The sequence below is a fragment of the Zonotrichia leucophrys genome, chromosome 28 (genome assembly GCF_028769735.1).
Source record: "Zonotrichia leucophrys gambelii isolate GWCS_2022_RI chromosome 28, RI_Zleu_2.0, whole genome shotgun sequence".
In the NCBI taxonomy this organism is placed as follows: domain Eukaryota; kingdom Metazoa; phylum Chordata; class Aves; order Passeriformes; family Passerellidae; genus Zonotrichia; species Zonotrichia leucophrys.
The window spans coordinates 5959214-5977086 of record NC_088197.1 but is presented as its reverse complement, the minus strand read 5'-3'; the positions used below and the strand labels follow the sequence as shown (position 1 = coordinate 5977086).

Below are 17873 nucleotides of genomic sequence, written 5' to 3'. Positions count from 1 at the left end.
CTGTTTTTCCCTTCATCCCTTTTCCTGTATCCCTCTTTTTCCCTTCAACATTTCAACTTTTCCCCAAACCCCTCAACTTTTCCTGTACCACTCAGTTCTCTCCAAACCCCTCAGCATTTTCTCACCCGTTTTCCCCCCAAATCTCTCAGCTTTTCCTGCATCCGTTTTTCCTTTCAACCCTTCAATTTTTCCTGTACCACTCAGTTCTCCCCAAGCCCCTCAGCATTTCCTCACTCCTGTTTTCCCCCCAAACCCCTCAGCTTTTCCTGCATCCCTGTTTTTCCCTTCATCCCTTTTCCTGCATCCCTGTTTTTCCCTTCAACCCTTCAACTTTTCCCCAAACCCCTCAACTTTTCCCGTACCACTCAGTTCTCCCCAAATCCTTCAGTGCTCGCCAAATCCCTCAGTTTCCCCCAAACCCCTCAGCATCCCCCGCACATCCCCGCTCCTTTCCCCTTTCCTCTCCCCGCGCATCCCCGCTCATCCTCGCTCCTCTCCCCGCACATCCCCGCTCATTTCCCCGCGTTTCCCCGCCCCGTGCCCAAAACTTTCTCCGTGTTTCCGGAGTGCGGCTGCGGGCCCGTCGCGCACCGGGGGACGCCCGGGGGCTCCCTCGGGGCTGCCCGCGCTGCCCGGGCCGTGGCCCGGTGGCCCCGGTGGCCCCGGTGGTGGCCCGTCCCCTCCCCCACTCCCCTCCCCCGCCTTCCCAAGGCTCTGGCACCAATAATCCGCCTTTGCTGACATGCTCTGGTGGCTGTGCCTATCGGGCAACTCCCAGGATGCACTCCCGCTCCTCCCTGGCACCCCCTCACCCGTGCCCACCCTCCCCTCGGACTTACCAACCTTTTCTTTCTGCCTTTTTTTTTTTTAAGCTTTTTTTTTTTTTATTATCTCCACACCCCCCGCTCCCCCCCACACACACCCGGCCGCACTTTCATCCCCCGTGAACCCCCCTGGCGCTCCGGCGCTCCGCCTCAGCCCGGCTCCCCGCGTCCCTCACGGGGTCCCCCCTCGCCACGGGCGCCTTTTGGCCGCTCCCTTCTCCCCTCACGGCCGTGCCCCTCACAAACCGCCCCGGATCTCCGTGCCCGGCGCTCCCCCCGTCCCGAGCCGCCCTCAGGGGGAAGGGGGTGTGTGTGAGGGGGTGTCCCCGGGTCCCCGTCCCCCCGGGGGGAGCCGCTGGGGCGCGGGTGTCACTCACTGTCCGGAGCCCCCTCGGAGCCGCCTCCTCCTCCTCCTCAGCGGGGCCCGGCCCGGACTGGGGCCGTGGGGGGAGGGGAGGCGGCTCCCTCAGGTGGCCACTGACAGGAGGGGGGGGCGGGGGGGGCTGCGCGCGCAGGGGGACCCGCCCCCCCCCACTCGCCGTCCCCCCCCATCCTCCCGCCCCTCTCCCCCCTCCCCCCTCCGTGCCCGCCCCTCTCCCCCCCTCCGCTCCCCTGTGCCCCCCTCCCCTCGCGCCCCCCCCCCCGCGGGACCCCCCCCGTTGCCAGGCAGATTTGGGACACCCTCGCGCCCGGCCACGCCCCCTGCCCAGGCCTGGGGCGCTGCGTTGGGTGGGGTTTTTTTAATCTTTAAACTAATGATTGACAGCGGCGCCGGCAAATAGAAAGGTGGGTTGCCTGCCCTGCAGCCAATCGGCGCGAAGAGTCGGTAGTAGCCCCGCCCTCGTAGTAGAGCGGTGATGGAAAGGGCGCGGTTTGTTTTTGATTGACGGGCATATTGACCAATCAGCGGCGCGACCCCGTGGTGCGCGCCGCGCCCCTGCTGTGAGGGAGGAAAGGGGCGTGGTCTGTATTTGATTGATAGCTGAAATACCCAGTAGGAGACAGCGTTCACCCAAGAGCAGCCAATGAGAGCGCGGCCCGCGGGGAGGGGGCGGTGCGGCGGGCCGGGCCCGGCGGCTCGCAGCCGTTCCCCCGGGGCCGGGCCGCGCTGGCTCCTCCCGGGGCCGGCTGAGGTGATGGCGGCGCGGGGAGGGGCCGGCCCCGCCGCCCTTATCCGCCCGCGCAGGCCGCGCTGGGGCCGCAGATAGGGGGGGCCGGCGGCAGGAAGCGGGGGAGGCCCCGCGGCCGGCGGAGCCGGTTCTGCGGGAGGGAGGGCGGGGTGGCGGCCGGGCCGGCTGAGGGCCGGGACTCGCGGCGGGGATGAGGAGGGGCCGGCCCCGCTCGGTGACTCCGGGGCTGATCTGGGTCAGAGCGGCACGGTCCGGTCCGGTCCGGCTGCTCCGGCGGGATCAGGCCCGGTGCGATCTGCGGTCGTTCCCACCGGGATCATTGCCGGTGGGATTTAACCCTGGGATCGTTCCTGGTGGGATCTGGGATCGTTCTAGATGGAATATTGGAACATTGCTGGTGGGATCTGAGGTCATTCCTGATGGGATTTGGGATCATTCCTGCACGGGTTTAATCTGGGATTTGGGGTCGTTCCCATTGGGCTCGAACCCTTGGGACCATTCCTGGTGGGATCTGGGATCAGTCCCAGTAGGGTGGGCTCATTCCCATTGGGATTTAGAATCATTCCCGCAGGGATCTGGGATCATTCCTGGTGGGATTTGGGATTTAACCCTTGGGACCATTCCCATTGGGATTTGGGATCATTCCCATTGGGATTTTGGATCAATCCCATTGGGATTTGGGATCATTCCCACATGGATTTGGGATCGTTCCCGCAGGGATTCAATCCCACGGCTTTGGTTTCCCTTTTTCCTCTTCCCCTCCAAAATTCCAAGGAATTTCAGCTCCTCCTTCCCAACTCTGCTCCATTAAAAAAAAAAATAAAATAAAGGAAAAACTGCCACGAAAAGCTATTAAATAATTTAATATACAATGGTAAAAAGCTCTGTACATTGGAATTTCCGCCGGGAATTTGGGGATTTGGGAATTCCGGCGGCAGGAGGAGCCCTCGGGAGCTGGGATCAGCTCAGAGCTCCCACCCCAACCCCCCCCCAGAATTCCCAAGGGATTTTCCGGCTGTTTCACCGATTTTGATGGATTTTCACGGGAGATTGGAGGCGGAAAATTGGGAATTTTGGGGAATTCTGCTCCTTCCTCGGCGTCTCCGGGGGGTGGGAAAGGCTCTTTTCCCACCTGGGGAATTCCCAAAGCTCAGCCCCAACCACAGCTCTCCGGAATTGGGATTTTCCCCAATTTTTCCCCATTTTTTTTCCGGGTTTTTCCCAAAGTTTTTGGGATTTGGCCGCCCTGGAAGTGCTCAAATGCAGGCGGGAGCAGCCTGGAATAGTGGAAGTGTCCCTGCCCTGGGATTGGGATCATCCCGAGGCTTTTCCAGCCCAAAATTTGGGAATCTGAGCCCAAAATTCCAAGCTGGGCCTGAAATTCCAGAATATTCTGGAACGTTACGGAGTTAGAAATGAAAATTTGGATTTCCTGGCTGGGATTTGGGAATTTCCCAAGCCAGGGAAATTCCAAGGAAAAAGATTCCAAGGAATTGTTGCACCCCGGAGGAAATAAAAACTGGGAATGTGCTTCCCAGAAAAATCAAAAACTGGGAAAACTCCCCCAGTTCCTGATGAAAATCCCCAGATCCCAAAATTCCTGGCATGGTTCTGTCTCAGTGGGATCCCAAATATCCCAAAAAAACCCTGGGAGCCTCTGGAATTTCCCATGGGAATTCCCAGCCCTGGATTCAGGCTGGAAAATCCCTGGATTTGGGAATTTTTTGGGATTTTTTTTTCCCTGTTTTTTGAGTTCCAATGGCACCAAGGATTTTCCTTAATCCTCACAAAAATCCAGAATAAAAACTCTCAATCCTCAATCCCCAAAACCAGGATTTCCGTAGAAATAAAAACCCTGGAAAATGCAAATTTTTTGGGAATGGGACCAAAAAAACCTCATCCCTGCAATGAATTCCAGAGGGAAAAATTGAGGAATTTGAGTGGAAAAAATTCCTTGCTCTGGAAAAAGATGGGATTTGGGAAAGAAAGATGATGGGAATGAAGGGATTTTAAAGGGACTTTAAGGGAATTTTAAGGTTCCTTCTCATCCAGGTGGGATTAAAAATTCCCAAAAATCTCTGGCAGTTCCAGGGCTTTGGCTTTCCTCTCTCCAAGAATTCCAGAGTTCTTTTCCATCCCCCTTTCCCAGAAATCTGGAGAAATTCCAACTGGGAAAAACAACTCAGTTCCAGCCCCGGCACTGCTGGGAGCCTGGAAAAACTTCCAGCTTTTTTCTGGGATTCAGCATTCCCAGATTTCTGGGAAATCCAAACTAAACTGGGCTAAAACCAGGGAACTGAACCTGGAAAAGGGAATTGTGTGCCGAGGGCAAGGCTGGAATTCCATCCCAAACCTCTGGACTGGGATTTATTCCCAGGATTTGGGAATCCTTAAGGCACAGGTGGTGCCTTCAGCCTGGAAAAATCTGGGATCAGCAGGAAAACTCCGGATTTTCCCCAATCCCAACAGTGGGGAGAGCTGTGGCTGCGGGAGGGACGTCCCAGGAAACCCTGGAATTCCTCCTTCCCAAAAAAATGGGAATTTCCCCTGGGGGAATTCCAGCTGGGAATCCAATCCATGATTTCCTCACCCCCTATCCCCGAGGATTCCCAGCAGGATCCAACCTTGGCATTCACCTGGGCATTCCCACCTGGAAAAGCAGCTCCGGAGGCTCTGGGAATCCCTGGAAAATTCCTGGGGTTTTCTCACTACCAGAGGGAATTCGGAAGCTTTTCCATGGATTTTTTTTGTTTCTTTTCCCCAAGTTTTTGACGCTTTTTTTTTCCCCCCCATCACGGGATGCTGTTGGTGGATATCCTGGAGTTTTCCTGGAGTTTTTCCAGGGATTTTCCTGGAGTTTTGCTGGAGTTCACAGCAGGCTGGCCAGGCTGGTGGTGGGGCCGTTCTGGGCCTGGAACTGGACTGGGGGGGGTCCATCCGTCCACTGCAAGGGGAAAACGGGATCAGAATCCCGGGAAAAACTCCCGGGAAATTCCCTCAGCATCACAGAATTCCCCGGGGATCCCAAATTCCGACCCCACATCCCGCTGGGATTTGCTTTTCCAGGGGTTTATTTGGGATTTCAAAGCCAAAATCCCAGGAAAAATGGGAAAAATTCCCTCAGGATCACGGAATTCCCAAGGGAATCCCAAATTCCACCAGGGAACCCTGCTGGGATTTGGTTTTCCAGGGTTTATTTGGGATTTCAAAGCCAAAATCCCACTGGGAGTGATTTGGGTGATCCAGAGGGAAGAAAATCTCAATTTCTGATGCGACAGCACTAAAGAACCCTTCCAAAATCCCATTATTCCCACCCTTCTCCTGATTTCCTTTGGGATATTTTTGAGGGATTTCTTTCTGGGAATGCAAACTGCAGGATTCCAAGGACTGGGGAGGGATTTGGATGATCCAGAGGGAGGAAAATCCCAACTTTGGACACAACAGCACCAAAAAAAAACATTTTAAAAAGTACAAAAATGACCTCAAGGGTCCTTTTTGCCAGGGGCAAAGTGGGAATTTTGGGGATTTTGGGAACTGCCGGGCTCTGACCGTGATCAGGTTGTGCTCGGGGAGGCTGCAGGCCTCGATGTGGTCCTGGAGCAGCTGCTGGGAGAAGTTCTGGTGCATCTGGGCGGCCTCGTGGGCATCCATGGCATTGCCACACGCCTTGTTCAGGTCTGGGAAGGGCAGAGAAATCCTGGGATTCGCCCCATTCCCATCTCTGAGCTCCCCAAATCCCATAAAACATCCTGGGATTCGCCCCATTCCCGCCTCTGAGCTCCCCAAATCCCATAAAACATCCTGGGATTCGCCCCATTCCCATCTCTGAGCTCCCCAAATCCCAAAAACCATCCTGGGATTCGCCCCATTCCCGCCTCTGAGCTCCCCAAATCCCATAAAACATCCTGGGATTCGCCCCATTCCCGCCTCTGAGCCCCCCTCATCCCATAAAACATCCTGGGATTCATCCTCTGAGCTCCCCTCATCCCAAAAATCCTCCCTGGGTTTGGGGTCTGCACCAAAATCCCAAGGATTCCCTGGGATTGCAGGGAATAAAGTCCCCAAATTCCCAAGAATTCCTTAGGATTGCATGGAGTAAAATGCCGAAATTGCCTCAACTTGAGGCAAAATCTGCCCCAAAAGTTCCACAGAGATCCTGAATCTTTCCCTTTTCCAAAGGAATTCCCTCCCCACCCTCCTGGCAAGAATTCCTTCCCAAAATCCCCATTCCCACCCCAAATCCATTCCCCGTGTCCCATCCCAAATCCCAAATCCCAAACCCTCTCCAGCTCTCCTGGAGCCCCTTCCCCCTCTGGGATCAGCTCCTGGAGCTGCCCATTCCCATTCCCATTCCCATTCCCCAAACCCTTGGGATGATCCCCACCCTGCCCAGGCCGTTTCCCAGTTCCCAGATCCCGGATTTATCCCAGATTTATCCCAGATTCATCCCAGATTTATCCCAGATTTATCCCGGATTTATCCCGGATTTATCCCGGGTTCATCCCGGATTTACCCCGGAGCAGGGCAGAGGACCAGAGCTGCACGGACATGTCTGGGATCTTGCTGGCCAGCTGCATGGCTGGCACCACCATGTTGTTGCTTTCCTAGGAAAATCGGGAAGGGAAAGGGGAAAATTGGGATTTTGGGAATATTTCCTGCGCTTTCCAGCACGGATTGAGCGGAAAAGATGGAAAGTTCCCGGTGGGAAATTGGATTTTTTGGAGGGAAGGCAGGAAAAATGCTCAAGATTCCCAAGGATTGCTTGGGATGGAAGAGAATAAAATCCCAAAATTCCCAAGGAATCTGTGGTGTGGAAGGGAATAAAATCCCAAAATTCCCAAGGAATCTGTGGTGTAGAAGGCAATAAAATCCCAGAATTCCCAAGGAATCTGTGGTGTGGAAGGGAATAAAATCCCAGAATTCCCAAGGAATCTGTGGTGTGGAAGGGAATAAAATTCCCAAGGAATCTGTGGCGTGGAAGGGAATAAAATCCCAAAATTCCCAAGGAATCTGTGGCGTGGAAGGGAATAAAATTCCCAAGGAATCTGTGGCGTGGAAGGGAATAAAATCCCAAAATTCCCAAGGAATCTGTGGTGTGGAAGGGAATAAAATCCCAAAATTCCCAAGGAATCTGTGGTGTGGAAGGGAATAAAATCCCAAATTCCAAGGAATCTGTGGTGTGGAAAGGAATAAAATCCCAAAATTCCCAAGGAATCTGTGGTGTGGAAGGAAATAAAATCCCAAAATTCCCAAGGAATCTGTGGTGTGGAAGGGAATAAAATCCCAGAATTCCCAAGGAATCTGTGGTGTGGAAGGGAATAAAATCCCAAAATTCCCAAGGATTCCCTGTGGTGGAAAGGAATCAGATCCCAAGGATTGGCTGGGACTGAAAGGAATAAAACCCCAAGATTCCTAAAGATTCCTTGGGATTGCAGGGCAATGGATTCCCACGGATTCCCCGATTTCAGTCAGGATTTTTTGGGGGATTTGTCCTGGAAATGCCAATTTCAAAACCCTTTAAAAACCCCATTTTCCCACCCCATCCCGATTTCCTCGGGGGTTTTTGGGGTTCCCCTGGGAATGCCCACCCTGTGGTTGCCCAGCACGTAGAAGATGTGGCCCAGCAGCACCAGCGAGCACGCCGTCAGCCGGTTCAGGTCCTCGGCGTTCGACATCTTCAGCGTCTCCCGCAAAAAGCGCCTGCAAAAACCACGGGAAAAACGGGGAAAATGGGAAAAACGGGACTGGAGCCCCCCCCGAGCAGCCTGGGGCGACCCTGCAGGGATGGAGGGGCTCGGAGAGAAAGGGAATTCCTGGGTTTGCCCTTGGATTGGGCCCTTGGAAGGTGCAGATCCCTGGGATGGAAGGGAATGAGAGGAACGAGATTGCCAGGGGTTCCCTGGGATTAAAATCCCAAAATTCCCGAGGATTCCAGGGAATAACAGTCCCAAGATTCCAGGGAATAAAATCCCAAAATTCCCAAGGATTCCAGGGAATAACAGTCCCAAAATTCCAGGGAATAAGGGTCCCAAAATTCCCAAGGATTCTTTGGGATTGCAGGGAATGAGATCCCAAGGATTCCCTGGAATTGAAGGGAATAAAATGCCCAAAACTCCCAGGGATTCCAAGGAATAAAAGCCCCAGATTCTCAAGGATTCCCAGGATTGCAGGGAATGATTCCCAAGGATTCCCAAGGCAAGAGCTCAACCCCCACCACATCCCTGCTCTTCCTCCCCAGCCAATCCAGGAGAAATCCATGGGAATGGGATGGACACAAAGCCTGGGCATTCCCACTCCCATCCCAAAAAAGCCAGGGTCACTTTTCCCACATTTTCCCACATTTTCCCACATTTTCCCAGGGCCTGGACTCACTTGGCCTCGTTGTATCTTCCCTGGAAAAAGGAGAAGAGCCCTCGGATGTAGAACGCTGCAGCCCGCAGACAGTGGGAACTATGGGAATAAAAACCATGGATGCCTCAGCATCCCACCCAAATTCCCAGGAATTCCACCCCGAAACCCTCCCGAGTTTCCCCTTAGAATTAAGTTGGATTTTTTCCCCTAATCTGTTGAAAATCCTGCTGCAAATCCGCCATTCCCAGCCCGGAACGTTGGGATTTGTGGGAATTCTCACCTCACTGGGAAGTTGTGGTCGGGATTTATCCTTTCCAATAAACTGTAGAGCTGCAAAGTGGGAGAGGAAAAGGAAAAATCGATTTTCCAAGGAAAAATCAACACCAAAACAGTGAAATTCCACCCAAACCGGCCCACGTTTATCCCAATATTGGGAATTTTAGGCTTGTTTTGATCCCAAAAATCCAAGTTTTATCCCAAATCTCCTCCAATTCCACAGCATTTCCTGGATAATTGTATTACCACTGAAAACTTGGAGCTGGTGGATCTGATAGTGAATTTTGTATCGGATTTGATTAATGAGAACCAGAATTTTACTGAAGAATTCACAAACTTTAAGGGTATTTTTTGCTCCCCCCATGAAGGAGCTGTGGCCAGCAAGGCCCAGATGGCAAAAACACCCAGAAAAAGGCAAATCCCAGGGATTTTCTCCACAGAAAACTGGGATTTCTCAATCCCTAGTGAATGAGATTCTGCCAGCAAGGCCCTGACAGAAAAAATGCCCTGGAAAAGCAGAATTTCAGGAATTTTCTCCACAGAAAACTGGGATTTCTCACTCGCCTCATGAATGAGATTCTGCCTGCAAAAACACCCAGAAAAAGGCAAATCCCAGGGTTTTCTCCACAGAAAACTGGGATTTCTCACTCGCCTCATGAATGAGATTCTGCCTGCAAAAACACCCAGAAAAAGGCAAATCCCAGGGATTTCTCCCCAGAAAGTTGGGATTTCTCAATCCCTGGTGAATGAGATTCTGCCAGCAAGGCCCTGATGGCAAAAACACCCAGAAAAAGGCAAATCCCAGGGATTTTCTCCACAGAAAACTGGGATTTCTCACTCGCCTCATGAATGAGATTCTGCCTGCAAAAACCCCCGGAAAAAGGCAAATCCCAGGGATTTCTCCACAGAAAACTGGGATTTCCCAATCCCCTTATGAATGAGATTCTGCCAGCAAGGCCCTGATGGCAAAAACCCCCAGAAAAAGGCAAATCCCAGGGATTTCTCCACAGAAAACTGGGATTTCCCAATCCCCTCATGAATGAGATTCTGCCAGCAAGGCCCTGACAGAAAAAATGCCCTGGAAAAGCAGAATTTCAGGATTTTTCTCCACAGAAAGTTGGGATTTCCTAATCCACTCATGAATGAGATTCTGCCAGCAAGGCCCTGATGGCAAAAACCCCCGGAAAAAGGCAAATCCCAGGGTTTCTCCACAGAAAACTGGGATTTCTCACTCGCCTCATGAATGAGATTCTGCCAGCAAGGCCCTGATGGCAAAAACCCCCGGAAAAAGGCAAATCCCAGGGTTTCTCCCCAGAAAAGCAGGATTAGGAGCCCAGCTGACCTCCTGGTGCCGATTGCCCTCGCGGATGTAGACGCTGGCCAGGTTGGTGACAATGAACGCCCACAGCTCCTGGTGGGTTGTGAGCTGGAAAGGAGAGGATTCACAAATATTTCAACTTTTCCTCACGATTTGTTCGTTCCCATTAAAAAAATCCTGGCTTAAAAAAAAAATCACACGTTGATATTTTAAATGTTAAAAATCGCCCTCCCCAATCCAAGGGAAATCATTAATGAATAATGGAATTAAGGAAGGTTTCCCTTCCAAATTCAAATTGCCATCCTTAAGTTTCCAGAAGAAAATTTGGGAATAAAATCTCACCCTCAGTGCTGTAGTGAATTGTGCTTCTGCATTATCCATGCAGTTGACAGAGATGCAGTACAGACCCTGGAAAAGAAAGGATAATTTTGGGAATGCAGCCCAAAACATTCCCAAATCCATGGAAATTTTGGGATAACAGCAGGAAAAAGGGAGCAACGAGTCTCAGGTGTGGGGAAAACAAGGAATTTCCCCAAAATGTCCTTTAAAATAATTTTTTCATGGGGAAAAAAAGCTTAATTTAGCTTAAAAATCGTTATTAAAATTGTGGAAAATTCAGTATTCCCTACAAAAACCTTTTGCCTTCTACAATTCCCACACAAAGCCATTTCCTGTGGGCACAGCTGAAATCCCTGGATTTCCCCTTTTCCAGCTGATTCCTCCCCAATTCCCCCTCCCTTCATGAAGAAACTGCTGGATGTCCAAAACACCCAGGAAAAGCCAAATCCCAGGAATTTTCTCACAGAAAAGTGGGATTTTTCTCTCCAGGAATTGCTGGAGCAGTCTGGGGCAGCAGGCAGTGCCCCTGCCCGCCCACGCCATGCTGGAGCTCTGTTCCCAAAGGGTTTCCTTCCCAAAGGTGGGGATGGTGCAGCCCTGCAGTTCCCAGGGAATCTCCCCTCCGGAATTCCGGATGGGATGCAGAATCCCAGGTTTCACCCCAAACTCACCAGGAGCGTGTGCAGCTGGGCAGCGTGGTTGGAGAAGAGCCTGGGCGACTGCTGGCACAGCTGGCACACCTGGGAGATCTGGGCAGGAACACAAATCCCCGTTTTTGAGCCTTTTCCCTCAGTTTCCTGCTCCAATCCCGCCCCTCGCTCCCCGCACGGACGCAGGGATCCCATCCCGGATCTCCAGTCCTGGACAGAAGGGGATGTTCCAGCACAGGAAAAGGGATTTCCTCACATCCAGATTTCCTCTGGAATGCTCTCCTCCGCCCCCCGGGATTCACAGCCACGGATCCCTTCAGCTTTTCCAGGAAAGGTGGGATAAAACCTCCCAAAATCTGGGATTGGGATGATTTCAGGAGACTCAATCCCTCCCCATTCCCAGCACAGTGTTCCCAGTAAAGCTGACAGCAGGGATTGGATGATCCAGGCCCAGGATGGATTCCCAGGATTTTAAAATTATTGGAAAAAATGAGAAAGAAAAAAAGTGCAGTTTCCTCTGGAACAACCCAAACGAGCCAGGAAAGAGGAGGAAAAGCAGGAATGTGAAAAACTGGGAAACTCCTGGACAAGGAGCCACTCTGGAATTGATGGAATGGGAAAAACCCACTGGAATCAGCCTGGAACTGCCACCAGGAAGGTGCCAATCCAACCAGTTATTGATTATCCCAAGATCAATTCCAGAGTGCCCTTAAATGAACGTTTAAGAGGAGCCAATCCCCCATTTCCCGGGTCCTGAGCCCCACCAAGGCTGGCTGCACCCACGAATAACCCAGCAGGAATTCCCACGGTTCAGAGGCTTTTCCTGCAGAATATTCCCATTTTCTGGGAGCTCTCCCAGGCAGGGAATGCTGGAATTCCCACGTACCTCCTGCAGGGCTGTGGCTTTGTGTCCCGTGACCAGCCTGCACATGATGATGTGTTCCAGCAGAATCACTTGGAATGAGGACAGGATGGGGCTGCAGTCCAGCACTGCCAAGGGAGCAGGAGCAATTCCATCAGGCATTTGTGGAATTATTCAAATCCCACCCAAAAAAAAAACCCCAAAAAGTTGATTTTTGTACTCCAAAGCCACCACCCAGCCTTAAAATCAGGGGTTTAGGTTTAGTTTTAGGCTGAGCCAACAGCTCAGCAGGGCTGTGGGATGGGTTTAAATGAGGAATAAATAACGGGATTTTCCAGGATTTTCCAGCTGAATTCCAAGCCCTTTCTCCTTACTTTTGAGCTTCTCCAGCTGCATGAGGGCTTTGTCCGTGTACTTCTGAGCCTTCTCCAGGTAGCCTGCCTGCATGGAATGCATCACGGTCACCTGCAGGGGAGCACAGCAAGGATTATCCCTCAGCAATTCCCACAGCAGAAATCCCTGGAAAAGTCCTGGAGCACCCCAGGACAGTGGGAGGTGAGACTGAGAGGTGGGAATGGATCATTTTAAAGCTCCTTCCCACCCCAGCTATTCCGTGACTCCCAAGATTTGTCTGTGCAGAGAGGGAAGGGCTGGGAATTCACAGAATTCCTCAAATCCCAGATTTTTTACCAAGGACTGGAATAATCTCCAAGAAATGGAACAAAATCCTTCAGCAATTCCAAGTCCAACATTCCTCATGTTGGTAAAATTAAGCCAAAGCAGCCTGATTTGTACAAATACCTCCATTTTTACTTGACTGGGGTATGGATTTATCAGGTAATTAATTATTTATTAATTAATTCCCATTTCCAGGCTGGAATCTCCACACACACAGAGCAGCCCCCTCAGCATCACCCCACGGACATTGAGGGGAAAAAAAGCACAAAGAGTTGATGAAATTAAGCCAAAGTGGCTCTGATTTGTACAAATAACTCCATTTGCATTTGAGTCGGGTACTAATTAATAAATAATTTAATAATTAATTAATTAATTCCCACTTCCAGCCTACAATCTCCTCACACGCTGAGCAGCCCCCTCAGCATCACCCCAGGGTCGCTGAGGGAAATCAGCCCAAGGCAGCCACAAAGCCCATCCCTGCCGGCTCCACAGCCCTCGTTAGCCCTCACTAATTAACGAGGAGCTCTCACCAGGTAGACCAGCACACACATGTGCTCCTTGGGCAGCCAGTGGAAGAGGTCAGCGGGGTTGCTGGGCAGGATCTCGTCGTCGTGCAGGGTGGAGATGGTCTGGATGCACTGCTGCAGCTGCTTCAGGCACGGCTTCACGCTCTTCACCTGCCGGGGATGGGCACGGTGCCCAGGGAGCGCCCACCCCTCACCCCTCACACCCACTGCCGGGGCGCTGGGGATGGGCACGGTGCCCAGGGAGCGCCCACCCCTCACCCCTCACACCCACTGCCAGGGAAACCTCCCAGCAGCGCCAATTCCCACATCCAGGCTGGTTTAGGATGGATTGGAGTGCTGGGGACAGAGGAAACCTCCCAGCAGCGCCAATTCCCACATCCAGGCTGGTTTAGGATGGATTGGAGTGCTGGGGACAGAGGGGAAACCTCCCAGCAGCACCAATTCCCACATCCAGGCTGGTTTAGGATGGATTGGAGTGCTCAGGGAGGGAAACCTCCCAGCAGCGCCAATTCCCACATCCAGGCTGGTTTAGGAGTGACTGGAGTACTCGTGGAGAGGGGAAACCTCCCGGCAGCGCCAATTCCCACATCCAGGTGGGTTTAGGATGGATTGGAGTGCTGGGGAGGGGGAACCTCCCAGCAGTGCCAATTCCCACATCCAGGCTGGTTTAGGATGGATTGGAGTGCTCAGGGAGGGAAACCTCCCAGCAGCACCAATTCCCACATTCAGGGCACTGGTTTAGGATGGATTGGAGTGCTGGGGACAGAGGAAACCTCCCAGCAGCACCAATTCCCACATCCAGGGCATTGGTTTAGGATGGATTGGAGTGCTCGGGCAGAGGGGAAACCTCCCAGCAGCGCCAATTCCCACATCCAGGGCGCTGGTTTAGGATGGATTGGAGTGCTGGGGACAGAGGGGAAACCTCCCAGCAGCGCCAATTCCCAATTTCAGGGCGCTGGTTTAGGATGGACGACCCCCAGTGCTTCACAGAGGTGAACGGCACCAAGGGATGCTCAAAATATTCCCAAAATCCCCCAAAAATTCCTTTATTCCCTCCAACACTCCAGGGAAGCAACAGAGACCGCCATGGATACAAAAATATCTCACGGACAACATCTCCAAATTAATGTGATTTCCTCACTCTCCATTTAATTTGGCAACAACGCCAACAGGAGTTTGCTGCCATTACAATAAACCCAAAAATCCCCCCAGGGCTGATTTTTTACGGAATATCCCATCCCAAACTCCCAGCTGGAGCGTGGCACGTACCTGGCCGGCATCCAGGTAATGTGTGACCTGCAGGACCAGGAAGAAGACCCTGAGGGATTCCTTCTGGATGGGGTTGCCCTGCCAGTTCTCCACGATCTGCCCGCACAGCGTCAGCAGCGGGTGAACCTCCTGCAGCTTCCTCTCCATCAGCAGCAGCTGCAATTCCCGAGGGAAAACCAGGAAAACTTGTCAGGATAAACCCTCAGGGAGTGACAACTCCCCAAGGAAAACGGGGCTGCTTCAAGCCTGGCAGTGCCCAAAGCCAGGCTGGAGCTGCCTGGGATGGCTGAAGGTGTCCCTGGCTCCCCCAAGCCAAACAATTCCATGGATTCCACAATTCCATGGATTCCCCAATTCCAGGGATTAGGATCAGAATATTCACCTGATTCCCACAGCCCTTTCACCCCACAGCTTTTCCATCCCTCATTACAAAAGCTCTGCCGAAAATTTACAACAATCCTTTTCTTTTTCCCAGAAAAAAAAATAGGGGAAAAAGCTGGATTTATCCTCAAGAATCCTGCTTATCCCTCCCCCCAACAAATAAAAAAAAATCCTGTGGAATTTACAATTAAACAGGAAATAATTTATTTTAAAGAGTTCCAACTCACCATCCCCTTGCTGAGCAGAAAGAGGGCTCTGGAGTGAAAGAAAATAAAGTTAAATTCCAAAAGAAATTACTCCATCCACAAAGAGAAAAACACCAGGAAAAAAAAAATATCCGCCTTTTTCTACCTCTAAAAACGGGGAAGAAGAGGTTTAAGGGAATTCAGGCAGGGAGATCCCAGGGAATTCAGGCAGGAATCCCAGGGAATTCAGGGAGGGAATCCCAGGGAATTCAGGGAGGGAATCCCAGGGAATTCAGGCAGGATATCCCATGGAATCCAGGGATGAAACCCCATGGAATCCAGGCAGGGAATCCCAGGGAATTGAGGCAGGGAATCCAAGGGAATTCAGGGAGGGAATCCCATGGAATCCAGGCAGGGAATCCCAGGGAAATCAGGGATGAAATCCCAGGGAATTCAGGCAGGATATCCCATGGAATCCAGGGATGAAATCCCATGGAATCCAGGCAGGGAATCCCAGGAATCCAGGGATGAAACCCCAGGGAATCCGGGCAGGGAATCCCAGGAATCCAGGGATGAAGCCCCAGGAATTCGGGCAGCGCTGTCACCTGGTGTACTCGGAGCCCACCACGCGCGCGTACTCCGCCCCCACGCCCAGCAGGTCGCAGGCCGACACCAAATCCTTCTCCAGCGTGTGCAGTTGCTGAAAAATGGGAATAAAAAAATGCCGTGAGAATCCAGGATTTGCTTCACGATTCCCAAAGAAACACCGTTATCCCTGGATTTACAAATTCCTGCTCCTTAAAGGGGTTTTAGACCCGCTTTCCAAAGAAATCTGGGAGTTTCCAAGGATTTGTTTGGGCCCAGAAGGATATTTTATCTTCAAATCGTAATTAACGAGGAATTGGTTAGAAATTGGAGATAGATCCTGCAAAGGGTGAAAATCCAGTGCTGATCTGATTCCAGGGATTGTCACACTGGAGCAAGGGCTTTCCCAGCAAGAGGAGCCCCCAGGCTCCCAAATTTGATCCCTTTCCCAAACCCAGGTGGGAATTCAGAAGAGGCTCCAAGGAAATGGGAAATCAGGGAAAAATGGGAAGCTCCAGGGAGAGGAAAAGCTTCAGAATCCTCAAGATGAACTCCTGGAAAACTACATATTCCTCAATTTCTGGGAGACTAAATATTTCTTAATCAATAGGAAACGAACATTCTTTTTCCATAACTACACTTCAGTGTGTCACTATTCTCATTAATATTTTTAATTTATAAATATTCTGGAGCATATTCCAGAGCAGGAACAAAAATTTTCCTTGGATTCTTTTCCTTGCTCCTTTCCCTCCTTCTCCCATCCCACATTAAACATAAAACAATCAACACTTCCAAGCCCAGCAGGATAAACCCCAAAATTATTTTTTCCCACCATCCTTGGAATTCCAGGTCCCTAATCCCCACACAGTGATCCTGGCTGATTCCTTGATCCAATCCAACACCAATTCCCACCCTGGATTTGCCTTTTCCCTCCCCACTAATGACAAATTTTTAGGGTATAAAGGGATAAAATCCACCCATTGACAGCAATTTTTTAGGGAATAACTGAACGCAAGGTTTCCAGGCTGTTTTGAATGGGGATGCAGGATTTTTGCAGGATTTTTCCCCAAGGAATTGCTGCTCCAAGGACTCACAGCCAGCTGGAAGAGCAGCCTGCAGTGCCAGTAGGGAGTCTGCTGGGAGATCTGGATGGCTTTGCGCAGCAGGGGCTTGGCCGTGTCCACGGAATTCTGCAACACAGACACCCCCCGTCACCAACAAACCTGGACCCTGGGAGCCCACAGCCCTGGGATTCCCTGCAAAACCACGCTGAACCTCCAGGGAGGGCTGGCAGAGAGGGATCACAGTGCTGGAAGCAACAAAAATCAAATGGGGAAAGTGCGGGGCGGCTGCGGCCTTGGAATGTCCAAGGTAGGGTTGGATAGGATTGGAAAAATCTGGGATTTGGGAGGACTGGAGAAACCCAGATGCGAGGGGCACAGAGGGGTTTTGGGGGGTTTTTCTCACCTCCTGGCAGTAGAGCTCTGACAGCAAACTGGCTGCCTCAAACTTCACATCTTCAAACTGGGGGATCTGGCACCAGGGTTAAGGGAACCACAAAGTCTGGGTGGGAAACAGCAGCAAAGCCTCCAAAACCCCTCAGGAAAACAGGGATGAGATTTAAGGTTCTTTCCAACCCAAAACGCCCATTCCATGCCCCCACCCCAGGCCCTTGAGGTGTTTTGGGAGTTTCCTTGGAGCTGTTTGGAGCTGGGAGCCCTTCCTGGATCCCGGGAAAAGGATACCTGCTGGGATATCAGCCACTGCAAGAGAACACAGCGGGTTAGGCTGGCACCAACACCCACCAGAACCGCCCTGACACCGGCCCCCTCCACGCCAGGAGCCTCCCACCGCCCCCTGCCCTGCTCCCCATCTTTTCCAGCTGCCAGCACCCCTCGGCCGCCCCTCCCGCTACTCTTTATCTTATCCAAGTGCCCAGATCCGCGTCCCCACCACCCCCAACCCTTTCTCCATGCAGCGGCACACCCCGCTCCGCCCTTCCCGTGCCCCCCGTGGCCATCCCAGCCCCGCTCACCGCCTTCTCCAGGTGCCCGCGGGCCTGGTCGCCGTTGCGGGTGTGGTGGTAGAGGACGGAGCCGAGCTGGAGGTGCGTGCGGGCCTCCATGCGGGCCGGGGGCTTGCGGGGCAGCACGGCCTGCAGGCAGTGCACGCACAGCCGCACCTTAGGCGGGCTGGACGTGCGGAAATGCTCGGCCAGGCCCAGCAGCGCCAGGTACCACGACTCGCCCGCGGCCGCGCCGCCGCCCGACCCCGAGCCCGGCGCAGGCCCGGCTGCGCCGCCGCCGCCTCCGGCACCTCCGCCGCCGCCTCCGGCACCACCCGCGGCTCCCGCCGCCTCCCCGGAACCGCTCCCGCCGCCTCCCGCCGGCTGCGGCGGCTGCTGAGGCGGCGGCGGCTGCTGAGGGGCCGCCGCGCCCGCCGCCACCGCCGCCATCTTGGGGCCGCCGACAACACCGCCGCGAGGCGCGGGGCACGAC

At 52.8% G+C, this 17873-nt stretch overlaps 1 protein-coding gene across 1 annotated transcript; it reads right to left on the bottom strand.

The window, feature by feature from the left end:
• Positions 1-2801: 2801 nt before the first annotated feature.
• MAU2 (MAU2 sister chromatid cohesion factor) lies at positions 2802-17830 on the bottom strand. Its single transcript, XM_064734317.1, has 19 exons — positions 17411-17830; positions 17121-17138; positions 16843-16908; positions 16470-16565; positions 15396-15490; positions 14833-14860; positions 14225-14380; positions 12959-13105; positions 12125-12215; positions 11775-11878; positions 10910-10987; positions 10242-10307; positions 9924-10007; positions 8586-8635; positions 8327-8404; positions 7543-7654; positions 6468-6558; positions 5504-5631; positions 2802-4898 (listed from the first exon to the last, which is right to left on the bottom strand). The coding sequence occupies exons 1-19, from the start codon at positions 17828-17830 to the stop codon at positions 4824-4826; spliced, it is 1983 nt and encodes a 660-aa protein (XP_064590387.1). The 3' UTR covers positions 2802-4823.
• Between the last annotated feature and the right edge of the window lie 43 nt (positions 17831-17873).

Excerpts from the sequence above, each read along its gene's own strand:
- MAU2 (XM_064734317.1), bottom strand. The coding sequence starts at position 17,830 with ATGGCGGCGGTGGCGGCGGGCGCGGCGGCCCCTCAGCAGCCGCCGCCG. Across the intron at positions 7,655-8,326 it reads GGAAGATACAACGAGGCCAA|GCGCTTTTTGCGGGAGACGC; the intron begins GTGAGTCCAGGC and ends TGGTTTTTGCAG. Across the intron at positions 5,632-6,467 it reads GTCCTCTGCCCTGCTCCGGG|ACCTGAACAAGGCGTGTGGC; the intron begins GTAAATCCGGGA and ends TGCCCTTCCCAG.